Raw genomic sequence first — 23,337 nt, 5'->3', positions numbered from 1 at the left:
CGCCTACCTGCCAGCCAGGCAGCGAGTGCCTTGAAACAATGCAACAGCGATTGCACAAGGAGTGTGTACTCCTCGGGGATTGGCTGCTGCTCGGAGCTCGGGGCTTTCCAGACAGCAGCCAAATCCCGTCAGGCTGCCAGGAGCAACGAGCTCTAATGATCGCCTGCTGCCACTGAAGTAGCGCCAGGAACATGTAGACTTGCACTCAGAAGTGTGTTTACAGGGACAGGGGACGGAAACAAAATGACAATTGCAACACTTTCAGAAGTATGAGGAGGATTATTTATCTGCCCTTCTTAATAATCATTTCATTTAAATTCAGCGGGGTGGGATTTGTTTAAAATCCATCCTGCAAATCCCTCTCCAAATTCATTTTGTGTTGAGGTATTGCTGGTTCAGGTTTCTGCAGCTTGGTCGGAAGGATGAGTCAGCGACTGTTGGCTGTTTTGCTCCATATACTCTCTCGTGGCACAAATAACATCTTGGGGATATGTGTTTGAAATGGCAACCTGTTCTTCCCCCGGTAAAATATTTTGAATTCACCCTTGCATTTCCCTTCACTCATGTTTTATTTATTTCTTTATTTTATTTCTTTATTTATGTCTGCGCCATCTACAAGTCGGCATCTTCTTCCGAGTATTTCTGTTCTTTGATCACTGTAAACTTTACTGTCTCAACCCGATGGACTTTAGTTTGCCCTGCGGCCGTCATTGTCAACTGCTTTTTTTGGTCCGAGAGGAGAGAGGCTTTTAGTTCTTGGTCAAACTCTCATGAATTATGAATTCGCACTGTTCAGTGGCTGAGAGGGAAATATATCTTCCTGCTTACCTTTTTTTGGAACCTGCTCAGACAGGCAAGCAACCACAGTTTTGCAGACTATTGTAATTACTGTATTATTGTAGTAAGCGTAGGGAAATACAAACACTTGTTCACACATACGATTTAGTTCCAAATGCGGAAATGATAAATAATGGTGTTATATTTCTAAATAAATTGCTATTTTGATGTAAAACAACCCCGTGTTGGTGTGGCTTATGCTACGTTCACACCGACGCCGAATCGATGGCGAATTAAATCGGCGAGCAAAGCGGCGGCAAAGCGTAACGAAGCTTAATGAAAGCGTAAAGACCGTAATACAGCATAAAAAAAGGTTTGAGCAATTCGGGACATTCGGCAAGAGCGCCAAAAATTTTTAAACTGTTTAAAAATTTGAGGTGATCTGTCACGAATTGCGTAAAGCGGGGAGAGCGTATTAAAGCTTATCAAAGCGTCACAAAGCTTATTAGATTAGATTAGATTAGATTCAACTTTATTGTTATTGCTCATGTCACTCAAGCGTAGGAAAGCTTAACAGAGCTTGGTTCAAAGGATCAATGGATCTACTGCATCTTTATATATGCTCTGGATCAGAGGCGGGATGCAGTCGGGATCTCGAAATTTTCCATTGCGTAACAGAGCTTAACAGAGCCTATCAATGCACAAGAGAGCTTGATAATCGTATCAGAGCGTTATTTATAAGCGTGATAAGCGCACCAAAGCTTATCAATGAGTATTAAAGCGTATCAAAGCGTGATTTAAAGCGTAACAAATCCTGATCAATCGGCATCAAAGCGTGAGTAGCCGTAGCGATTCGGGAAATAATTTGTCGCCTAAAGCGGTAACGAATTTCGTATCAGAGCGTATCAGAGCTTATCAGAGCATTAACATATCTGAGGAGATCGTGAGATTTTTTGAAAAATGACGCCAAATTCATCGCCGATTCAAAGCACGACATTCGGCGTCGGTGTGAACGTAGCATTATGTTGTGGTGCTGTTTAAATATTTAAGTTTTCACAAAAGCAAAGTGAAATTCATGCTTGAAATGTGTATTTTCACAAAAGACTGTTTTCTCACATTTTTTTGTTGGGAATCGATATTTTCCTGAAACCTAGCTATGTTCTTTTGCTGATTACTAAGGAACAGAAACCAGGTAGAAACAAAGCAAGACAAGGTTCTAATCATTCTCTTGGTAGGTTCCATGTTTATATCGCAACCCGGACCCGGATAAGCGGAGGAAAATGGGTTCCATGTTTATATAGAACACAATATGGTCGAACTACAAGAATATTCCATTTATAAATAAGGAAACCAACTTTGTAGAAATGATCTAATTAAACAATTAACCGTGATTACTGCAATTGGGACACCAGTTTTTCTCAAGTCATTCATTCATTTTCAAAATTATTAAAAAAAAGCTAAGCAGTTTTATGCTTTGTATTTTGTTTCCTTACTGTACTCAAAAAGAACCAACCCGTGACCTTAAAACCGAGGAATGTATCGTACACGCTTACTCTGCTGCATATATTGTCTTGACGGCTTTAAACCACACAGAGACCAAGACCGCACACAAATGATGGATGATGGGGCTTTCAAAAGGTGTTGGTGACTTGCTCAAGGACACCTTGAAAGTATTCAGGAAGCAGACAAGCATCTTTCCAGCAACCAGTTGCAATCTATTTTTCTTGCGCAGTATTCAAAATATGACCCAACGTCACAAATGGACTGTAATGGTTCGGGAAAATATATATTTTTTGAAGGGACAGGAGTTTACTAGAAAACAATGGCAATAATGAATCTTAAAGTCAGACCCTCTGTGACATCAAAAAAGGAACAGTTTTACCCCGCCTTTGGAAATCGAGCATTTTGAGCCATCCCAAACTTCTTTCATGGCTCACTTCCAAATGCATAAACGTCATTATCTGAAACGTTGGCGTTGCTTAATACGAGAATACAACATTCTAAATACATTTATAGGTCTGAAGAGTGGAAAAAAAGCATAATAGGTCCCCTTTAGTCATTGATGGCAAATAAACAAAACACGTAGCGCCATATAGTGCCACATTTGCCCATTGTGTTTTTCCATTACGTGCTTACTACATCCTTTTCTATTCTTAATGTTACCTCTTTATTGTGCCTTGGCTGCACCGCATGACTGAAACAAAGCAATTTCCTGCAAAGGTGGTGTGAAAATTGCCAGATAATAAAAGCAAAAGGATGATAAGTACTGTTTTGATTGCTGTTTGTTTGTTTGTTAACGACTGAGTAAATTACACTGAAACTATGCTACCGATCAAAGGTATTTCTTCCAAATGCACTAGTAGCAGGTGTGCCACAAGTAGGACATTGGGCAACAATCGGATAGAGCTGCCATTACGGGGTTGAACATCATGATTTTTCAAATAAAACTTTAGGGCCGTTGGGCCATGAGAACATGAGTGTTTGCAAGGATTGTTGACATCTAAAAACACCAAAGAATTCACATTATCTGACCTTTTTGTGTTTCATTGGTCTTCTCAAATCGAAAAAAAAACAGCATTAACAGAGAGCCAAAGACCAGTTAAGTACATGCCTGGCTAACCAACGTGACATTTCAGTCACTAGCTATCTTATGGCATCAGAAAGTAGCAGAAAACTTGGCTGGCAGGGGTACGAATGCAAAGCGACTCTGCTAACGAGATGAGCCGAGCTGCTGGCAAATACTAAGAGATAATCATGTGTCCTACGATATGCATAGAAAGTGTAAAGAGCTCCAGTATGGAGTAGCCGGGCTTGGAGTTACTCGTGCTCTTCACGACGCCACAGGGAAGCATAGTATGTGTGCGCTTATCAGTGTCGGCTTATCAGAGGTCTTTAGCATGCACAACATGAACTTTAATGATGAGAGAAATCAATTCAACTCAAATAAATGATTGACGTTGTACACACTCCCATTACACATTTACGCAAAAACTACATTTACGTATAGTACAAGACAACTTGGCATGCAGTATATATTAAAAGCTGTGTTGTAAAGTGCAGACACGGATCCAATGGAGCTTTATTGTCCTGTAAACAGCAATGAGTAATTCAATAATATTCTAGTGCTGTCATAGTAGTATCTACGGCCCAGACATATACAGTATTGGCCAAATACTTGAATAGATAACCTCTAAGAATAGTACGGTAAAAACACAGCAAGTGATTTATCCATAGGAGAGCAGAGACGATGTGTTTTGTTGTGAAAAAAAGTGCATTTAATAAAAACATCCGAAAAAAAGCCACAATGAACTGCTGCGGTGGTTATGCTGGAACTTACATTTCTGGGATCATAACTGGCATAAAACATTTGTACAGAGGATGCAGACTAACTGTATACTTAATGACCTTACAATGGAAGCGCTTTGCAAATGATATCATAGAAACATAGATTAAAAGGCCACAGAGCTTTGTGGATTTGATGTAGCTCACATTTTTAAAACCGCTGTAAAAGAATAAAGGTCAATCCAAGCATTGTTCAAATTAAGCGGAGGTGCCAAAAAAAAAACGTTTATAAGGCGTTTATGTCGTTTGATTCGGCCACAGGCATATAACTTATTGACTTTGTGTAAATAGAATGAGTCTGTGGTGTAAAAACTGGCATATGTAACTTATGTAATATATGCAACTCCATAACATGAAGCTGATTGTCTCGTTCCTCCAATAGACTTAGTGATGTACAGGAGAGGTTGTGGTGACAGTCATGGAGAAGTTTTTAAAAAGGATTAAAAATGATTAACTATACTGTACAGTGTCAATTTGTAACATTTTTGGTTAGTGGTGTGCCGCAAGATTTTTTCAAATTTTTCAAAATTTTTTTCCATTTTTTTTTAACTTTTTCAAAATTTTTCAAATTTTTAAAAACTTTTTCAAAATATTTGAAATTTTTCAAAATGTTTCAAATTTTTCAAAATTTTTCCATAGCTCAAAAAAGGTTGAAAAACAATGAATTAATATCCTTGTGGAAAAACTGAGTGAAGCTGCAAAATCTGAAGCTCAAGGTGTCAGAGGGATTATTGTACAGATAATTTTGCAGCATTGATATACTGAGATTAGTATTAGTGGAAATAACTGATAACTTCCACGTAAGGATGGATGTTGATTAGAATACACAGCAGGAGCACGATAGAGATCTGTTCGCTTTGATAGGAGGATAACACTTTAAAAGCGGCACATTTAACCAAAAGATGTGTAATATGTTCAGTGAATGAAGGACCAGAAGCTCCATACTAGTGCAGACTAATTAGAGGAAATCAGCATCCACTTTCTTCAACCGGTATTTAAGCAAACTTGAAACAAGCTCTAGATAGACCTTCATGGGAGAAAGGAAGGGGCACACATGTCGTGTTTACGACAGTAGTTTAGAGTTGAAGGTTAAAATTGCCATGCATGTCAGCTGTGCTCTTCTTAAGCAAATTTAGGAATGGCTTTAAGATACTATTAAATAAACAATGTTCTTTCAGATTTTTGAAGGTAGTATAAGCTTCTGGGAAGCTAGATGAGAAAGTGTAAAAATCCATGAGTTTTGGCAGAAGCTGCCTTTGTGAATATTACATGAGATGGTGTGTTGTCTGCATATGCGAACATGACCTTGGGCATTTTAGGCAGTATTCAGAATTGCCTTAATTAAGTAATTATCTCACAGAGTGTGGAACATCAGATAAGCGTATGGAAGCAGCTTGCGACAGACAGAGAAACACAGGGGGGTGCTGGTTGGGGGGGGGGGGGGGGGGCACAGACAAGATGAATTGTAAGGGCTCCCTGCTGCTGCATCTCTTTTTTTTCTGCAGGAGGCCCTGACAGCAGGACATGAGGAAGGGTGTAGGGGGGAAAAAAGGAGGGTAGAAATGAGTGTCAATCTAGTTTTGATTTGTGGACCAGAAGCAAAGGTTGAAGATGAAGCAGGACAGCCACGATTAAATAGCCTAGCAGAGTCATGGGAGGAAGCCAACTTGAGCCAGTTGGCTCTGTTTTCTGCGTTTAGCCTCATGGACGGAGAAGAATAGCTGGAGAAACAACAAGTAAAAGGTAAAAAAAAAGCAACACAGTATCCTTGTATCCGAGATGGATTCAGAGATACTGTGAACATCACAAAAATGTGTGTGTGTAAATAAACAGGAATATTCGTATCACTCACTTCAAATTTAATGAAGTTAAATTTAATTGCCACACATGGATGCTCACAGTTGCATCCAAGAGGATTCATATGTTTCTCCTAAAAGACAACATATGGAACACAAAACACTGTGGGACATTTCTAATAGTGGAGAAGGACGCAGTTGTGTTCAAGATCCCGCTGTAAATAATGATGATATGAGAAAGCGTATAACAAGGGAATCAGACATTTTGATGACACTCTTCGTGTTCCTGGTATCATGGAGACAGGGATTGACCATTTCTGAAGCTGGTGATGTCATAATATGCAAATTAGATGATAGAATTTACTCCAATCACTGGCTTTGGGTGATACTGATGATTTTTTTTTCGTTAACCATTTTCAAGCTACAACCTTTTAAAATGGTTATATCTAAACCAAATATTTTCTTGAAAAGAATCTGACGCCTGAGGGTTAATTCAGGTATGCTGCATTTAAGTTTGCTGGAAATTACAGTGATAAAAAGGTATTTACCTTAAATGAAGTGATGTCTGTGAACCCAACCTGCTCATTTAAATCGGGATTCAAACATTCGACTACCATTAAGTGTTGGACAAATGGATTTTTGGCAGCTGAGTGATCGTGTCGTTCCTCCTTCTTTGCTACAGCAGCTGCTCAACCCGTGGCTGGCGTGCTCAAAGTGGCATACCACGATTCTTACAACTATCGTGATCGGGAGAACCAGAGTGTACGGCGGTAGAAGTGATCCGCCATGGCCGAGCAAGGCACATTAATCACACTACAGAACAATGGTGCATTCAAGAACTGTCAAATAAAGTGTGAAATATCAACGCTTGACAAAATTTGCATGGCTGTATACTGATTCGTGAATATGGAGGGATCCACTATGTCTTTAAAGGTGAAAAAAAAATGTCAATGGTATGAACAAAAGAAAATGTCTGCTCGTATATTTGTTAGTAAACATAGTGTTAGTGTTATATACTGGTTAACCCGGTTTAATCATGACAGTAAACACGTGCATTATACCTAAAAATATTTAAATGTCATGGTCACATCTTCCCTACCTTGTACCTTGTATATTGTAACTACAATATTGTATATTGTAGTTATATATACACAACACACCTAAAACAAATATTGAAATGTTTTGAGTATGAGATTAATGAATGCTACCTTCAAGGACATGAAGCATTAGTTCATTTTCACGGACTTCTATATTGATTTCCTAAAGTACATTAAATACATATACAAAAATATACATGTTTTTGTAAGCGAGTAAACTTATCAAATCAAAACTCAAATAACTACTTTTGTTCAGTTTCTTCAGTGTGTCTTAGGTCTACCCATGCCCCCCCCCCCACGGATGAGCATGCCAGGAACACCTCTCCAGGGAGGCATCCAGGAGTTGGCCACTAAATCCCTGAGACAGCTCAAATGACTCCTTTTTATGTGGAAGAGTAGCGGCTGGACTATGAGCTCCTCTCAGATGGCCGAGTGCCTCAACCAGCGTGTATCCATTTATTTTAATAACGATTCATTTATAATAACACAATCTGAATCCATTGATTAACAATGGTCTATCGGATCATAACGAATCAGGACACAGAACATAATGCGTGGGTTTTCGCCTAGCCCAGCAGTCTTCGGGCGAGAGGCGGAAGATGGCGCCGTCTCGCTGCCTTCACTGACAGGAAGAACATCTGTATAAATCAGCTGACATACCACAGGAACATCACGTGACCACTCTGAAAAAGACTGTTCTGTTGTATTGTCTGTTTTTATTTGTTCCACCTTTGTGCCTCCCTTAGATCCCTGACTTCCTGTCGTGGGCGGCACCAATAGACGCACCCGTTTCCTATTTTCCACAGCTTGTGGTTGCAGGATCTCTTTGTCTCAGGCCTTGTAAGCAGACTAGTCCAATAAAAACCGTACCGCTCTAATTGGTGTCTGTCATGGATGGACAGATCGATCGATCCTGGGATCCACCGCAATCCTCTGCGATCCACCACTCTAATTGGTGTCTGTCATGGATGGATGGATGGATGGATCGATCGATCGATCCTGGGATCCACCGCAATCCACCGCAATCCACCGCAATCCACCGCAATCCACCACTCTAATTGGTGTCTGTCATGGATGGATGGATGGATGGATCCTGGGATCCACCGCGATCCACCACGATTCACCACTCTAATTGGTGTCTGTCATGGATCGATGGATGGACGGATGGATGGATAGATAGATAGATCGATCCTGGGATCCACCGCGATCCTGGGATCCACCGCGATCCACCACGATCCACCACTCTAATTGGTGTCTGTCATGCAGATGGATGGATGGATGGATGGATCGATCCTGGGATCCACCGCTATCCACCGCAATACACCGCGATCCACCACTCTAATTGGTGTCTGTCATGGATGGATGTATGGATGGATGGATAGATCGATCGATCGATCGATCCTGGGATCCACCGCGATACACCACGATTCACCACTCTAATTGGTGTCTGTCATGGATCGATGGATGGACGGATGGATGGCTAGATAGATAGATCGATCCTGGGATCCACCGCAATCCTGGGATCCACCGCGATCCACCACGATCCACCACTCTAATTGGTGTCTGTCATATGGATGGATGGATGGATGGATATATCGATAGACAGATCGATCGATCCTGGGATCCACCGCGACCAGTAACCTGACAAGATTACTGCATACCAAATATCGGAAAAACTGCAATATCCAGCACCTGCAAAAACATATCTTCAGGGAGTTGCAGACAGTTCAGTTCAAAAGATACTTGACAACAGTCTATCACTAACCAGAAAGAAGAATAAAATAATGCTACTTGGCAACAGGATCCAGGGTAAGGTACCCGGGCGAGTTGAGGTATTTCCTGTGGGTTTTCTCATAAATGTCTTCTGTCACAAATCACACTCATGACAAAAGGAGATGGCTGAATATAGATAGGAAATAAATAGGACAAAAGCCTCATCTATTCATTGTGGTGCAGAATGAGAACAAAGACACAAGCGGCAGACCGCACTGGACAAAGCCAAGCTCGTGTCTGAAACTCCAAAGCAGATTATCTTGGATGATTTGACAAAATACTTTGTACAATAAATGAGTGTATCACAACAAATTGAGTGAGGAAGAAAGGAGGACGTCGCAAAAGAAGGCTGGCCTCTGTCAAAAGAGGCTGATATGAGAGCTCCGAGGCAATTTTCGAAAATTATGGGACAAATGATTCATTTGAAGACAATTTGTCCAGCAGAGTCTAGTATACACAAAATGTCTCTGCTTTTCCACAAAGGGAAATTAATCTGTGCCACTCATTCAGTGGAAACAGACAGCCGTCCCCAAGGCCGGCTGGCCTTGAGTCTGTTGAGACTCTTGAGACTATTTGTCTTCCTCATTCTCCAACACAAAGTGTCACCCCCCCCTTGCGCCCTTCTTTGGGTCGCACCACTTCGGTCTGCCACTCCGCCTTCACTGTATCGCCATCCTGTGCTTTTTAATTTCAGTTATTTTTGTCTCCTTGCTCTCCTCCTTGCTCTATCTTCCCATCTTATGATGTGTTTAGTATTCAAGGCCTCTCGCTGCTGCATCACAAGAATATTTGTTTCAGAGAGCTGCAGAGGAAAGGAAAAAAAAAACTATTCCACAGGGACCGAGTAACATTTCAGTAAGTCTTCAAACGATGCAGTTAGGACATTTGTCCAAAACATGTTTGATATCTCCTAATATGATGCTCTTGGGACCAACAGCCTTAAGCTTACACGGTATAAAACCGCAAAACGAATGAATGAATACGCAATAATCCATAAACATTAACAACATTCCCCACCCCCTCCCTTTTCATTGAGACTAACTAACCCAACCTAATGAAAAATGTAATACCCGCATAATCTTAATGCTCAACCCCAGCTGACTCAGACACTTGACTGCAGTATAACAGCCATGTAATTAACCTTTGTATCTCGCTTGTCAAACACACATCCCACATTTCCTCTTCCTTGACCATGTCACGCACAACAACACACATTTCCTTGGTGAGAACCGTGCACGCCGCGTCCCAACATATTGCAATTAGATGCACATCATCACGACATTAAACATTCATATTCATAAAGTGCTGTGTTCTGAATCGATATGAACTGGGTCATATTTGCTTGTTTGAGATGCCCGTGTTTCCCTTTGCTGCCGGCTCCATCCTGCTGCAACCGCGTCCCCAGATAGAGTCTTAACCTGCAGGCCGGTTGACGCATACACACAACAAAATGCAAGCTCACACCATACGTCCACTTCCGCCCCGTCCTCAAATGGAAAAAAACAGGGTACGTAAACACGCCCACGCAGTGCAATTAAAGAGCGGTGAAGCTCTGTGGAGCAGATAAAGGCTGTCTGAGGAAAGAGAGGTGGGGATACGCCGCCATTCAGCCTACAGACTTCCACTAATTACCTGTCAATGGAAAGGAAGGGAGAGGCCCTAAGTAGTAAATATTGTTCCAAACTGTCACCTTCCATGAACCCTACGATCTGCAAAGCAGCCTAAATATAGTGACCATTGAAAAAGGAATAATAGGCTAAAATGGCATATGTTTGTATCATTTTGGCATAATTTGGTCTTTTTGTGTTGGCAAATAAAACACAAAGCAATATGAGAATCAAATGTGCAGGTGTAATTATCGGCTAATTATAGCTAATGCATGGGTTGTAATGCTAAACAACCCATGCATTGTAAAGGGATTTCTTATTCATTCCTTATTTATGAATACATTCCTTATTATAAACCCCTTTTACAACCTTCTAAATACATTTTGTAACATTATTAGAGCCATGTGGGTGTGCAATAATATCAATAAAACCCATGCTCGTGTGTGTCGTATTATGGGATGCTAGGATGTTGCAGCAGCAGCAGCATGGATTACATTTTTGCTTGTTTTGTTTTGTACTGACCGGCTTGTAGCAAACTGCTAACACTTGCTAAAGGTAGCACCTCCAGGAGGCAGGGAACACTCTGATTGGCTGAGATGTTTGACTCCATTTACGTGCACATCGCCAAGGCAACGTGAAAACTACAGAGAGAGCAACGAAACGAATCCATGTTGGCTGCTCACTAAATATGGTGCATTCGAGGACCATAACAAAGTGCAAAAAAAATACAAGCAAAACTTCAGCAATGAAGCGTAAGCGTGATTAATCACAGTTATGAATTATAACCGACTTCAGGTGAATTAATTTCTGTGGAACACATTTTAGGGGGAATCAAATATTATGTTTGGTGACCAAAAGTCAGCTTATTTATTATTTATTGTGAAAGCTGAATCACTGATGTGCAGTGATCTACAGTATAAACATGAAAAATTATATCCTTATAGTTTTGTGGGTTCCCGATACTGAGACATTTTTTTTTTTTTTTTTTGTGGGAAGGGAAAGACCGTGCCGTCCATCCAACACACAGTTGCAGATATCTGCTGGACAGCTTGGATCATCGATTGTCAATGAGGGATGATGACCACCACTAATTTGTTTCGTTTTAATTAATATTTTTACACAATAAAACAGTAAATACATAAGACAATTAGCAGGACACACGGCAAAGCACAAGAACCAATTACATTTCGGCAAGGATCGGGAATTTATTGTTACATTTTGAGTAACAAAGGCAACAAAAATAACCCCCAGAAGAAAAAAAAAACAGACGTATATGGTAGATGTACAGGCTTTTTTTTTTTTCCAAACCGTTTTACGTTTTATCATGGCTAGTTAAACAGTGAGTGGAATATGAATAGTTCAACAGCACCACACCAGAAAAGTCCGTCTTCCGTCCTCCTCCTGAGAACGAAAACCACTCACGTTGTCTTGACAAGCATCAGAATTGAACAGCCTCATAATTCCTGCTTCAAACACTTTGTTAATCTCCTTTTCTCTCTCTCTCTCTCTCACTGTTTCGAGGTAAATTAGCCATTTAATTTGAGCTATCCTCTTCAATCAGTCCAGCCTTTACAAAGCCGCTGGTGGTGATAGTGGACGCGTGTAGTCCAAACAGAAGCTGTAGTAATTCTACACTTCATCAAATGTCCATAAGATATGTTAGAGATTGCTGCAAGACTTCAAAGCGTAGCTGACTTCTCAGTAACGTCACAACTTCCTGAAGCTGCGCTCTAAGCATCATGGGAAATGTAGATTTTAGCCCTAAATTAGCCGCATAACTGCACAAGCCGCAGGATTCAAAGCCTGACAATTAAAATTGTGACTTATGAACCAGAAATTATGATAATTAATAAATAATGCTGTTTTGTGTTTTAATGCACCCAACTATTAGTAAAAAGAAAATCTGGATACTTAATAAATTTTTTATTAAATTAAACATTTTCAAGCATAAAAGTTGACAAAGGCATTCAGAAGATGCATTCAAAAATGCTGTGATGATATGCCGCATCCTATAATGGCCACTAGATGTCAGTAATGGTACTGTAATGCTCTGTGAGACACATAAGAATCTGTTTTTATTGCAAGTTTGAATTATTTCACAATGGGCACAATAATGGCTAACATGGTCTACTGCTATAGCCATAACGCACATCGAGCTAAAGCTCAACTCCTAACTTATATGGCATATTGTCTCTTATTATGTCTACTATATGAGTGTAAAGGTGACTATAGGGCTGTTATTCAATGTGTAGAGGTCTCTAATATTGTTAAAAACTGTATTGAGAAAGTCGTAAACAGTATTTATTTAAGTTTTGTAGAGTCGTGTAATTGATATATATTTCAAACACTAACTTTTAATGTGTTATAACAATGTGTGATACATTTTCCGTATGTGGTATCTGCGTATCCATCACTGGCTAGCAGAGAGGAAATCTCAACTAGTAGTGCTGAAAAAGGACCACTGTGACATTTAACCTTATGGTGATTTGGTGTCAGACATTTTTATGGAAAATAAGATGTTTTTTGTTCTGACAAAGTTGAATAACCTTCAGTGCTGAAAAGGAACACATTGATCTAATCTTTGACCTCACCTCCCTGAGCCTTTGGAAGCCAGAAATGTTAGGAAAAGTTTTTTTTGTTCTGACATACAGTTCAATAATAATTCCTTCAAAAGTGCTGGCTCGTGGATGCTTGGAAAAGAGAAGTACTCGGCAAAGGTAGTGGTGGGGAGGTTAAGCGAAGATTCTTGATATTCTACTGTATACCATGTGATCAATAAACAAATAAATGATATGAAGCATGCCCTATACCAATTTAATCTTTGCAAACAAATACCTGGGCCAGCCAAGAAAATTTAGGGTATGAATTCCAACATGTACATATAGACCACAACAACACATGCCTCTTTAATAGCTTATATTTACTAGTGTAAATGTGAAAAAAACTGCAAGATTATGTTAGTAATTACATTTTTACTTCTGAATCAATGGTCTCTATCACCTGACTGAAGTCATTCGTAAAGCAGCATTTTTGAATGAGTAATAACAGAAGTAATTGTACAATACGGTGACATAGGGAAAACTCATATGGTCCATTAGCTTTTCTTGCTACAAGGACTGTGAATACACATGCCTTTGTTCCACCTCAGGAATAACTTGGTCTGCAATTTGGAGAAAATGCAATTGCATGGGTATCAGCGCATGCAAAAATGAAATCTAAAGAAGGTGAAAGAAGTGAGCTGCAACTTGCCTGAAGCATTGTGAACTCAGGTGAAGGCCTGTTTATTCAAGTGAAAATTCTTCAAGATGTGCAATAAATGTATCTAAAGCAATAGGGCAACAGCTAATGAGCTTCAGGCAAGGTTCCATGCAGATGACAGGTCGGCCTCGGCACACTGAACTCACGTAGTATTTGCAGAAACAAATGAGACAGGTGCCAATTAGATCCACTTGCAAAGGTTGAGATTTGATATATCGTTTTCCTTTCGGTCCGATTGTGTCTGTGCTCCAAGGAACGGCTGAAAAAAACGTATCTTCATATAGTTTAAATCTCGTACCTACTTTTGAAATGGTGAATTTCTCTAGAAATCGACAGAAATAACCCTGAAATGTCACTAAGACAAATAACGTTGTGTTATTAGATATAACAGTATAACACATATTGATTCTGTGGTTCTGCAGTTATGCGGAACACAATTAATTCAAAATTTAAACACTCAAACTGCCTGGGAACTCATGTAATTTCCACAATATAAGGCACACTTCCACTATTCTGGTGGAAAAAACTATCACCATGACAGTGAATGTCAACAACATCGGAGAAACACCCAGCAATATTGGCATCAACCATTTCACAGTCATGACCAGTGATGAGGGAAGAAAACATCGCTGGAGCCTATCCCAGCTGTCTTCAGGCGAGAGGCGGGGTTCACCCTGGACTGGTCACCAGCCAATCACAGGGCACATATAGACAAACAACCATTCACACTCACATTCATACCTATGGACAATTTGGAGTCACCAATTAACCTAGCATGTTTTTGGAATGCACAGGGAAAACATGCAAACTCTCGCCTGAGGAATCAAACCCACGTCTCCTAGCTGTGTGGCCTGTGCGCTAACCACTCCGTACCGTGCAAGGTGCATCCTTAATAATGATCCATATGAATAAGATGCGTCGTTTTGATGCAGTCTTATTGACAAATGAACTAATACGCATCCGACCAGATAACCGGGACGGAAACAATACCATTTGTCTTTGCCCGTTATTAAAGTGAAAGCCATTTTAGATTTTAGACACTTCTCTTCTTCATAAATTTGAGCAAGAAGTGCCAAATCATTGATTTGTGTCCAGGCAACTTGACTCTGTCGTCGTCTTCTTCGAGGAGATCATATTTCAGTGTTGACCAATTTAAGTGCTTTATCCACGTGTATCTTATTTATAGTCCATCTGGAAATTCCAAAGGGGCAATGTTGGGAATAATTCTAAAGCGTTGCATTACTCTGACCAAGGGTGACGTCTAAGCCTGTAGAAACATGCACACTCTATTGCATGGGCACAATACACAGCCCCGAGGTAAAACGTGGGAAAGTACTTTAGCTGCTGCCAAAGCACAGAGACATGACAGTCTTACCAAAGAAGATTACACAAGTGGAATAAGCACATTTCCCCTTATTGTCTCTTGGCATACTCTACTACTTGCTGTAAAGAAGAATTGTTCAAATGTTATAAAGCAATGTCCTTTGGAATACCGCGGGAATAGGATGGATCACCTGATAGATATCACATGCTGCCGTTTGCAACGGCGATGGTGTCATTTATGGAGCACATTTATAGTGAAAGGTAGACAAAGCCAAGTCAGCAGAGGTGAGCGTATTCAATCACTCTCACATCACAATACTTGCACAGCTCTGTCCTGATCAACCTTATTTATCGCCAGATAATCTGCAGCATGCTAAAACCCAAAAGATGTCCTCTTGTCAGGACACTTGATTCAGTTCTTCCCTCTTCAGGTGGCAGAGCGCAACATGAAAAGTTTGGGCCGGTCAACTAGTATCATTACAAAATGCCCAAAGAGGTGGCAATGAAATCATTTTAATATGTAGATTTATAAGTCAAATCACTGCATATTATTCCTTTAAATGGGAAATGTCCGCAAAGACCAAGAGTTTCCCAAGATCTGTCAAAAATTTGAAAGCAGCAGAGCAGCTAAAAAGAAGAAAAGCAAATACAGGGAAGAAGTACATTTGAAACACTTCTATACTAGGACTACGTTAAAAAGCCATAGCATTTCAGTATGTGGAATCAAACTATGGAATGGATTGAGTAAGGAAGTCAAACAATGCACAACGAACTATATTAGGAAAGCAGGAAGTGAACAAATGTAACAGTTACTGATTGTAAAAGTACCAATTGTGTACCATATGTACCAACCATAAAATTAAAATTAAAATTAAAATTAAAATTAAAATTAAAATTAAAATTAAAATTAAAATTAAAATTAAAATTAAAATTAAAATTAAAATTAAAATTAAAATTAAAATTAAAATTAAAAAAATAAAATTAAAAAATTAAAATTAAAATTAAAATTAAAATTAAAATTAAAATTAAAATTAAAATTAAAATTAAAATTAAAATTAAAATTAAAATTAAAATTAAAATTAAATCTGATGCATGTTCAAATAAAATAAAACCAATACCATTACCAATACATCAACATTTAGTAGCGTTACCTTGCTGAGCTGACTGGCTGGTGATCCACGATTGAGGGTGTCACATTTAAAGTTGAGGAACGATTCGCCCATGGTGTCATGTTCTCTACTCGGATCCTTCTCCTTGGGGGGGTGGCTACCCGGTGACGTTCCAGACAACGGGGGCTGTTGAAGTGCTGTGCATGACAGCCCCAGAAAGTTGGAGGGTCGGATGAGAAAGGCCTCCAGAGCGATGTTAGCAGACACCTTGAAAGAGAGATAGAAATGTCAATGACACGAACGAGGCTGGGCTCACACTGAAACTGTCTTGGCTCTGGTCCTGATCCAGTCCGGCTTGGACACACTGACCCTCTACACCTATTGCTTCAATGAATCCTCATTAACCCTTTGATGCATTAGTGGGTCAAAAATGACCCAGTCAGGTTGTTTTCTTGAAATATCTTTGTAATGAAATTTTTTTATCATTTCATATTCCAGGTATTCCTCAAAAAACACGTTTTTGATATCATGCCATTCACATTTTTAACTTTTATACATTTTAAGAAATTTTTGTTTTTGTGTTACTACCCCAACCTTCCATAAGTGGGTCAAAAATGACCCGGTCAGGTTGTTTTCTTGAAATATCTTTGTAATTAAATTTTTTTATCATTTCATATTCCAGGTATTCCTCAAAAAACACGTTTTTGATATCATGCCATTCACATTTTAAACTTTTATACATTTTAAGAAATTTTTGTTTTTGTGTTACTACCCTAACCTTTCATAAGTGGGACAAAAATTACCCGGTCAGGTTGTTTTTTTGAAATATCTTTGTAATGAATTTTTTTTATCATTTCATATTCCAGGTATTCCTCAAAAAACATGTTTTTGATATCATGCCATTCACATTTTTAACTTTTATACATTTTAAGAATTTTTTGTTTTTGTGTTACTACCCCAATCTTCCATAAGTGGGTCAAAAATGACCTGGTCAGGTTGTTTTCTTGAAATATCTTTGTAATTAATTTTTTTTATCATTTCATATTCCAGGTATTCCTCAAAAAACACGTTTTTGATATCATGCCATTCACATTTTAAACTTTTATACATTTTAAGAATTTTTTGTTTTTGTGTTACTACCCCAACCTTCCATAAGTGGGTCAAAAATGACCTGCATGCATTTTCTATGGAATCCAATTGGAACCTTTGATTCTTATCAACTTATCAACTCCGAAATATAATACTAAATATAATACAAGTGATTATTCCTAACCAAAATGGCAAAATTGGCATAAAAACGCATTGATTCTAGTATGTCATTTTTGAACCACTTATGGAAGAGTGTAGGGTCCAGTCACTCGTGCATCTAAGGGTTAAGAGACAGGGCTGATTATCACTACTTCTTAAACACAGTGCTTTGTTTATGAACAAAGGCAAATATGAAATGGAAGGAAATATCCTCGAGTCAAAACCGGGTTGCAGTACAAACAAAATCACTACTGCTACTACGATTTTTTATAATTTAACCATACCTTGGAAATAGCCTGATTGTCTCCGCTCAGTGCCAGATCAGCAATGCGCTCCACACATTGAACGATCCGAGTGCACGCTCTTGCTTCATTCTGGGCCATCCACAGGATATGCTCCTCCACCAGCATCATGTTGCTGGCTATGTCTGAAATATAGTCCCCGAGCTGCAAAGACGGACGCAGACGTGTATTTAAATGACATTGAAAGGACATAAAACAGGTTGACAGATCATGCACATCAATCAGGTTGACAACAGACACATTTATAATCTTGAGTCCGAATTGTTAGGGAGGCAACGGTGGCTTCATTTATTATAGAGAGATTTAATTTAGATTAGCAGCTCTAAAGGGGAGTAATTGCTTCACTGGGATGGCAGCTTGCTATTTACTTACTGTACTTTTCATTGTTGCTTCGTTTTACCATTCCTCATTAGATGAATGTGGGTGGCCTCCGCCGCCTTGTCGTAGGAGATATAAAACTTCAAATATCTCCTAATAATAGCCTCTCCCTCATGACCTGTTAGAGGTAATTGGACAAGTGAGAGCTAGTCTCAGCACTACCCGCCACATTCAGTCGGATTCAGGGCCTCTGGCTGCCTTTGGCCGCAGACATGAGATGAGTTCACTTAAACCAAAACAAGCCGCATTTATCATTCGGGTCTGATGGTGCCATGGTTCGAGAAAGAATTCAGGAGTTAAAGGTTTAGATTTCTGCACAATAAATGCACAAAATTATAAGTAGTGTGTTGGAATATTTTTTTTGGTCAATTTGGTCAATCAATTTTTGGTCTATTTGGTCGATTTATGCCTCCAAAAAGACACTATTGTCTCTGTATGAGCTAGCAACGCTGATTGTTTCTTAACAAAATGACAAATCCCTGCTTCCAGACAGCTGAGAACAAATACCCATTCTCAGAACGGACTATTATCTAACAATGCAAGTACATTTTGATGGTTATAAACAGTACGAGTAAGATAGAAGGCAAGCAGAAATCCTTCATGTTAACTTTGACATCGCAACAATGTTGTATACAATTGTACAAAGTAAAATATTATGTACACACGTACTTCCTTGCGCTTCTCAACCAGTCTGGTCAGTCTCTCCACAAGGTGCGTGACAAAGATGACATCCATGACGTCAGAGAAGTGAGCTGCTCTGCTGGTGAAGGCCACCAGCTGCTGTCCCAACGGCTGGGCGTTGGTGGTGTTGATGGTTATCTGTGGTAACATGAAGCACATGTTGCAGTACATCATCACATGGAATGCCGGGCACTTTTCAGATATACAATTTTGTGTCAACTCTGTGGGGCTGCGTGCCATTGGGCAAAAAAAAATTCAAATTTTCGTATTTTTTCGGATAATTTCCGTGAGCTTGTCGAGAGCGAAGCGTATCTCATTCACTTGAATGGGTAAACTTTTCAAACACCTCTTGGAGCAAATTCTCAAGTTATTTCTTGTGAATTTCTATTAATAAGCGATCATAATGCCCAAAGTGACGTCGTCTGGTCATGAAATCCCGCTCCCACACTGTCAGTGCCCCTTTTTTTCTAGTTTATTGCCTCTTTCCTGCTCTTTGCACGCTCCCTATGTATGTATATTATTTCATAAATAAATAATAATAATACATTTTACACATCATCTTAAAGTCTTTGAATGCATCTTCTGAATATTATTCCTATTGTTTGCATTTTAGCTTGTATTTTAATTAGTTTCAAGAGTGAAAACGGTTAATTTAGAAACAAAAAAGTTGAATTTACATTTTTTAATTTAACAATTTAATAATAATAGGGTTTTTTCAACTATGAAACAGCATGACTCATTCATGAACATATTTTAGAAATGTCAAAAGATGTTTTTTTCATTCTGATTATTGTTAAATGGATACTTAATGTTTTGACTTTCCTTTTGAATACAGTTTAATTATGCCTTATGGTTTGACAGACGCAAATAAACTGAACTTTGATTAATTGATTTTTATTTTATTAGTTTTATTTATTGAAAACCTTTAATATTGGTATTTGAGTTTTATTTTCTCTCAGCATTCCCACGAGATATAAACTGATATAACTGATATATGCTATTGATACCTGAGTGAGCTCATGTAGCACACGGGTGAGTTCGCTGGCATAAGGACACTGAGTGTAGTCTTCAGCGTCCCAACGTCCGGAACGGTCACAGCGACGCCAAGCCTTCTTCTCCCTATGACCGGAGGAACGAGGGGCACTCCCTGAGGGGCGAGGAGCAGAGCCAAAGGTGGCAGGGGCACAAGGCAGGAAGGCCAGGATGCCTGCGAGAGTCTTTGGCCACCTGCAATCACAATATCACCAAATAACACGATATTTGGGCTGCGTAGACTACAGCTGGAACAGATGGAGGAACTATGATTTGGGAGTGTCTAGCAAGGTTCCTGACAGGACACACCAGATGGCAAGGAAATTGTCCCTGTTAGCAAATGCATAGCATTTGCATATATTGTTTACAGTTTACCCTAATTAGATATAACCTGTCTTTTTAGATGCTAAGCCACTTCACAAAACCGCTAAATAGTTATTGCATACGTAAAAAAAGATGTGCTGAATCTACATTCAGAAAATGAATTTTAAAAGCTTTTAGGGAAGATTAAAAGTATTATAAAAGTCATCCAGATGATGACACTGGGGTATATTGTTTATGATTAAATATCTTTATAGGATATCTCCATGAAAAAAAAAATACTTAGCGAAATAGCGAAAGTCATTCACTTAATGTCATATGTTGTCAAGTACATAAATAGGATGGCTGGTAAAATTAATTATATTTCATTAAAACTGTTTATATTTGAAAGGTCATTTTCAGGGGGGAAATTTGTGGAGGCACTGAAATCACAAATCACTCTTCTCCGAAGTGGTCCCGTTGTGTGGTCTGCCCTTCTTGGAGTGTAATGTATGAATTTTTATTTTTTTTTATTTATCCAGGCAAGCAATTTAAGAAGAAATTCTTAAATAAGAACGTTATATAAAATTACAAATATCAATAAAATAAATACAGTAAATAAAAATTACTATTAACACTGAATATTCTTTCCGTAAAGGTACCGTTTCATGGATAAAATATGTATTTTATTTAATTGGTTTCCAATTGGGTCAAAATAATGATTATTGGTTTTGTTTTGTTTTTTTAATAAAAAACAATAAAAAATTGTCGGTCGGAATTCCCTTCATCACTTGGCAGAGACGACTTATGGATAAAAACTAACTGTAAGGGTCACACCATGGAAAATAGTCATCCGCTGGAAGTGCTAACATCTCTTTTTTTTTCCATGCGTACACTCACACTACCTGGTAATAAATGGCATTAATTTGGTCTCAAACTAAAAAGAGGCTCATTTTCCAGCCCATTACGCCACTGCTCCGAGAGAAGCAAAGTATGGGTGATTGTGCAGTGGAGGAGAGCTGGGAAGTGCATAGGCTGACAGACACACACACACACACACACACACACACACCTAGGTAGAGCGAGTCGCTGGGCTGGGGATGTGTGAGATGTGTGGTGAGCGTGTATATATATATATATATATATATATCTATATATATATATATATATAGATATATGGATACTAGTGAAAGCAATGCGTCCTATCCGGTTTTAGCTGTGCAGTAAAGGTAGCCACATAAGACTGTCATACTTATGGGACTTCATATCGTATATCCAAACATGATTAAAATATATGAACACATTTACCGCCCATACGTATTTATGGTCTATATGGCTTCCGTGTTTAATGTGCATTATACAGCATATAGAAAGATAAAAGCAGAAGCTGTGAATGCTCCCTTTGCATGTCATTTGTTTAAGCCTGACTCTTAAACCTAACCTACCTGAATAATCTCTACTCGCCGTCACATTTAAATGAATGCAATGTAAATATGCAAAACCTATTAAAAATATGTCAGACGTTGAAATACAGTGGATGCCCACATAATCACTATTCAGCATTCGCAACCCCACAAATTCAGATTTTTCTTTTGCCTACGAAGAAAGGAAGTCAGTGGGTAATAATTAGTGATATATGTGATATTCCAAGTGAAATGTACAGCGTACAGTACATACACTACTGCTAAAAAGCCCATGTTTATGTCTTTATGCTTCACTCATGGTGATGTTGTGATATCGCCCATTGTTCAGCGGTCCTTGAACACATCATAGTTGTGAGCTGAGATGCAAAAGTGTGTTTCTGACACTCAATTAGGCCTCAATGTTGAACACAAGGTAATATATTATATAAAGGTCACAATTTTATGGCTAATAATCTCTAAAAACCCTGACGTGACGACTAGTCTGCATTTTTGTTTTTTTTTTAATAACCTTCCAATGTTATTTTGTTGAAAAACATTAAGCAATACCCGTAAAAAAATATACAACAATACAGTTGTGTTATTTACACTGAACCTTCCATAAAATCGGTATTTAGTCGGTAAAAAGTCGGTATACTAAAGTCCTCGGTTACAGTAGCTTTGCTCTTTCTGCTGCTCATAAGCGCTAACAACAGGTCGTTGCCTGGCTCTTTACTCCAATTGTCAGTCCAGCAGAGCAAAAGAGGGCTGACCTTCAGATCTTTGCAATGGTGGATAAGATCGGAGGATAAGATTGGTTTGATATGTAAGGATTGGTTGATGGCTGATACCTCAGAATCAACGCTGGCCGGTGAATGCTTAATATGGGGAATCATTACTGGAATTACCCCAAGCACGGGGGGGGTGGGGGGGGTATGTAGATGCAGCTTGAAGAAACGCCTACTCGAGACTCCTCGCCTCAACGGTAGCCTGACAACTAGTCTAAATCTGCGACTCTGGAGCTGCATCCAGTTCTTCCACTTCCTTGGTGTGGATCCCTTCACAATACTTAATATTATTTTAACACCAAGTGGTCCAAATGTGCAATTAAAAAATTAATTGCCTGTAACATTCATTCATTCATTCATTTTCTACCGCTTTTCCTCGTTACAATTTTTTTTTACTCCTAAATTCTCACAAATTATTTCTTTATTCTCCAAATTTTTATTACTTTAATACTCTGTCACAACACGAAGTGCCTAAGACAGCAATGAAAACAGGGGACTTATGTGACCTTTGGTCTTGGGCAAAGGTAACATTACTACTTTTTTTCTCATAAATGTACAACTTTATTCTCAAAATATATTTTTTATGTGTCCTTAATACTCGATTTGCATCAATTTGCATGAAAGTAATGATTCACTGTAGCTTGACCGTACCACGATGCTATGCTAAAAATGCTTAAATTTGTTATTTGAGTATTTTAAAAAAATCCATACCTCACTAAAATGAACTAAACTACAGTGGTACCTCAGTTAGTGTACGCCCTGGTTAGAATCTTTTTTGGTTAAGAAAAAATTTACAACAACATTTGATATGCTGTTAGTATTTCATCAGAAGTGTGCTAAAAATGCTTAAATTTGTTATTTGAGTATTTTTTTTTTAAATGCATGCCGTACTAAAATGAACTAAACTACAGTGGTACCTCGGTTAGTGTACGCCCTGGTTAGAATATTTTTTGGTTAACAAAAAATTTACAACAAAATGTATCCTTTTTTGTTATCTTTTATAACAATACACTGTGTGAGTACAACTGTGTTTTTAATGCATTTTTTTTTATCACAAAACATCCTTGTTAGCAGCTTGCTAACAATTGGAACCGGAAACAGGAAACAGGAACAGGAACCGGAAATC

The 23,337-nt window shown here is 38.8% G+C and overlaps 1 protein-coding gene across 2 annotated transcripts in view; it reads right to left on the bottom strand.

The window, feature by feature from the left end:
- LOC131106682 (adhesion G protein-coupled receptor A1) overlaps nucleotides 1-23,337 on the bottom strand; it is a 149,689-nt gene that overhangs the window by 72,286 nt on the left and 54,066 nt on the right. Inside the window, exons 9-12 of one of the 2 annotated variants that reach the window (XM_058055964.1) lie at nucleotides 19,699-19,918; nucleotides 18,680-18,829; nucleotides 17,615-17,776; nucleotides 16,125-16,349 (exon numbers count right to left, since the gene is read on the bottom strand). In XM_058055964.1, the coding sequence (XP_057911947.1) occupies nucleotides 16,125-16,349; nucleotides 17,615-17,776; nucleotides 18,680-18,829; nucleotides 19,699-19,918 (757 nt within the window). The remainder of the gene's footprint in view (nucleotides 1-16,124; nucleotides 16,350-17,614; nucleotides 17,777-18,679; nucleotides 18,830-19,698; nucleotides 19,919-23,337) is intronic. The other variant, XM_058055972.1, reaches the window with a different exon arrangement.

Source organism: Doryrhamphus excisus, chromosome 2 (assembly GCF_030265055.1).
Source record: "Doryrhamphus excisus isolate RoL2022-K1 chromosome 2, RoL_Dexc_1.0, whole genome shotgun sequence".
NCBI lineage: Eukaryota > Metazoa > Chordata > Actinopteri > Syngnathiformes > Syngnathidae > Doryrhamphus > Doryrhamphus excisus.
This window is presented reverse-complemented; position numbering and strand designations above follow the sequence as displayed.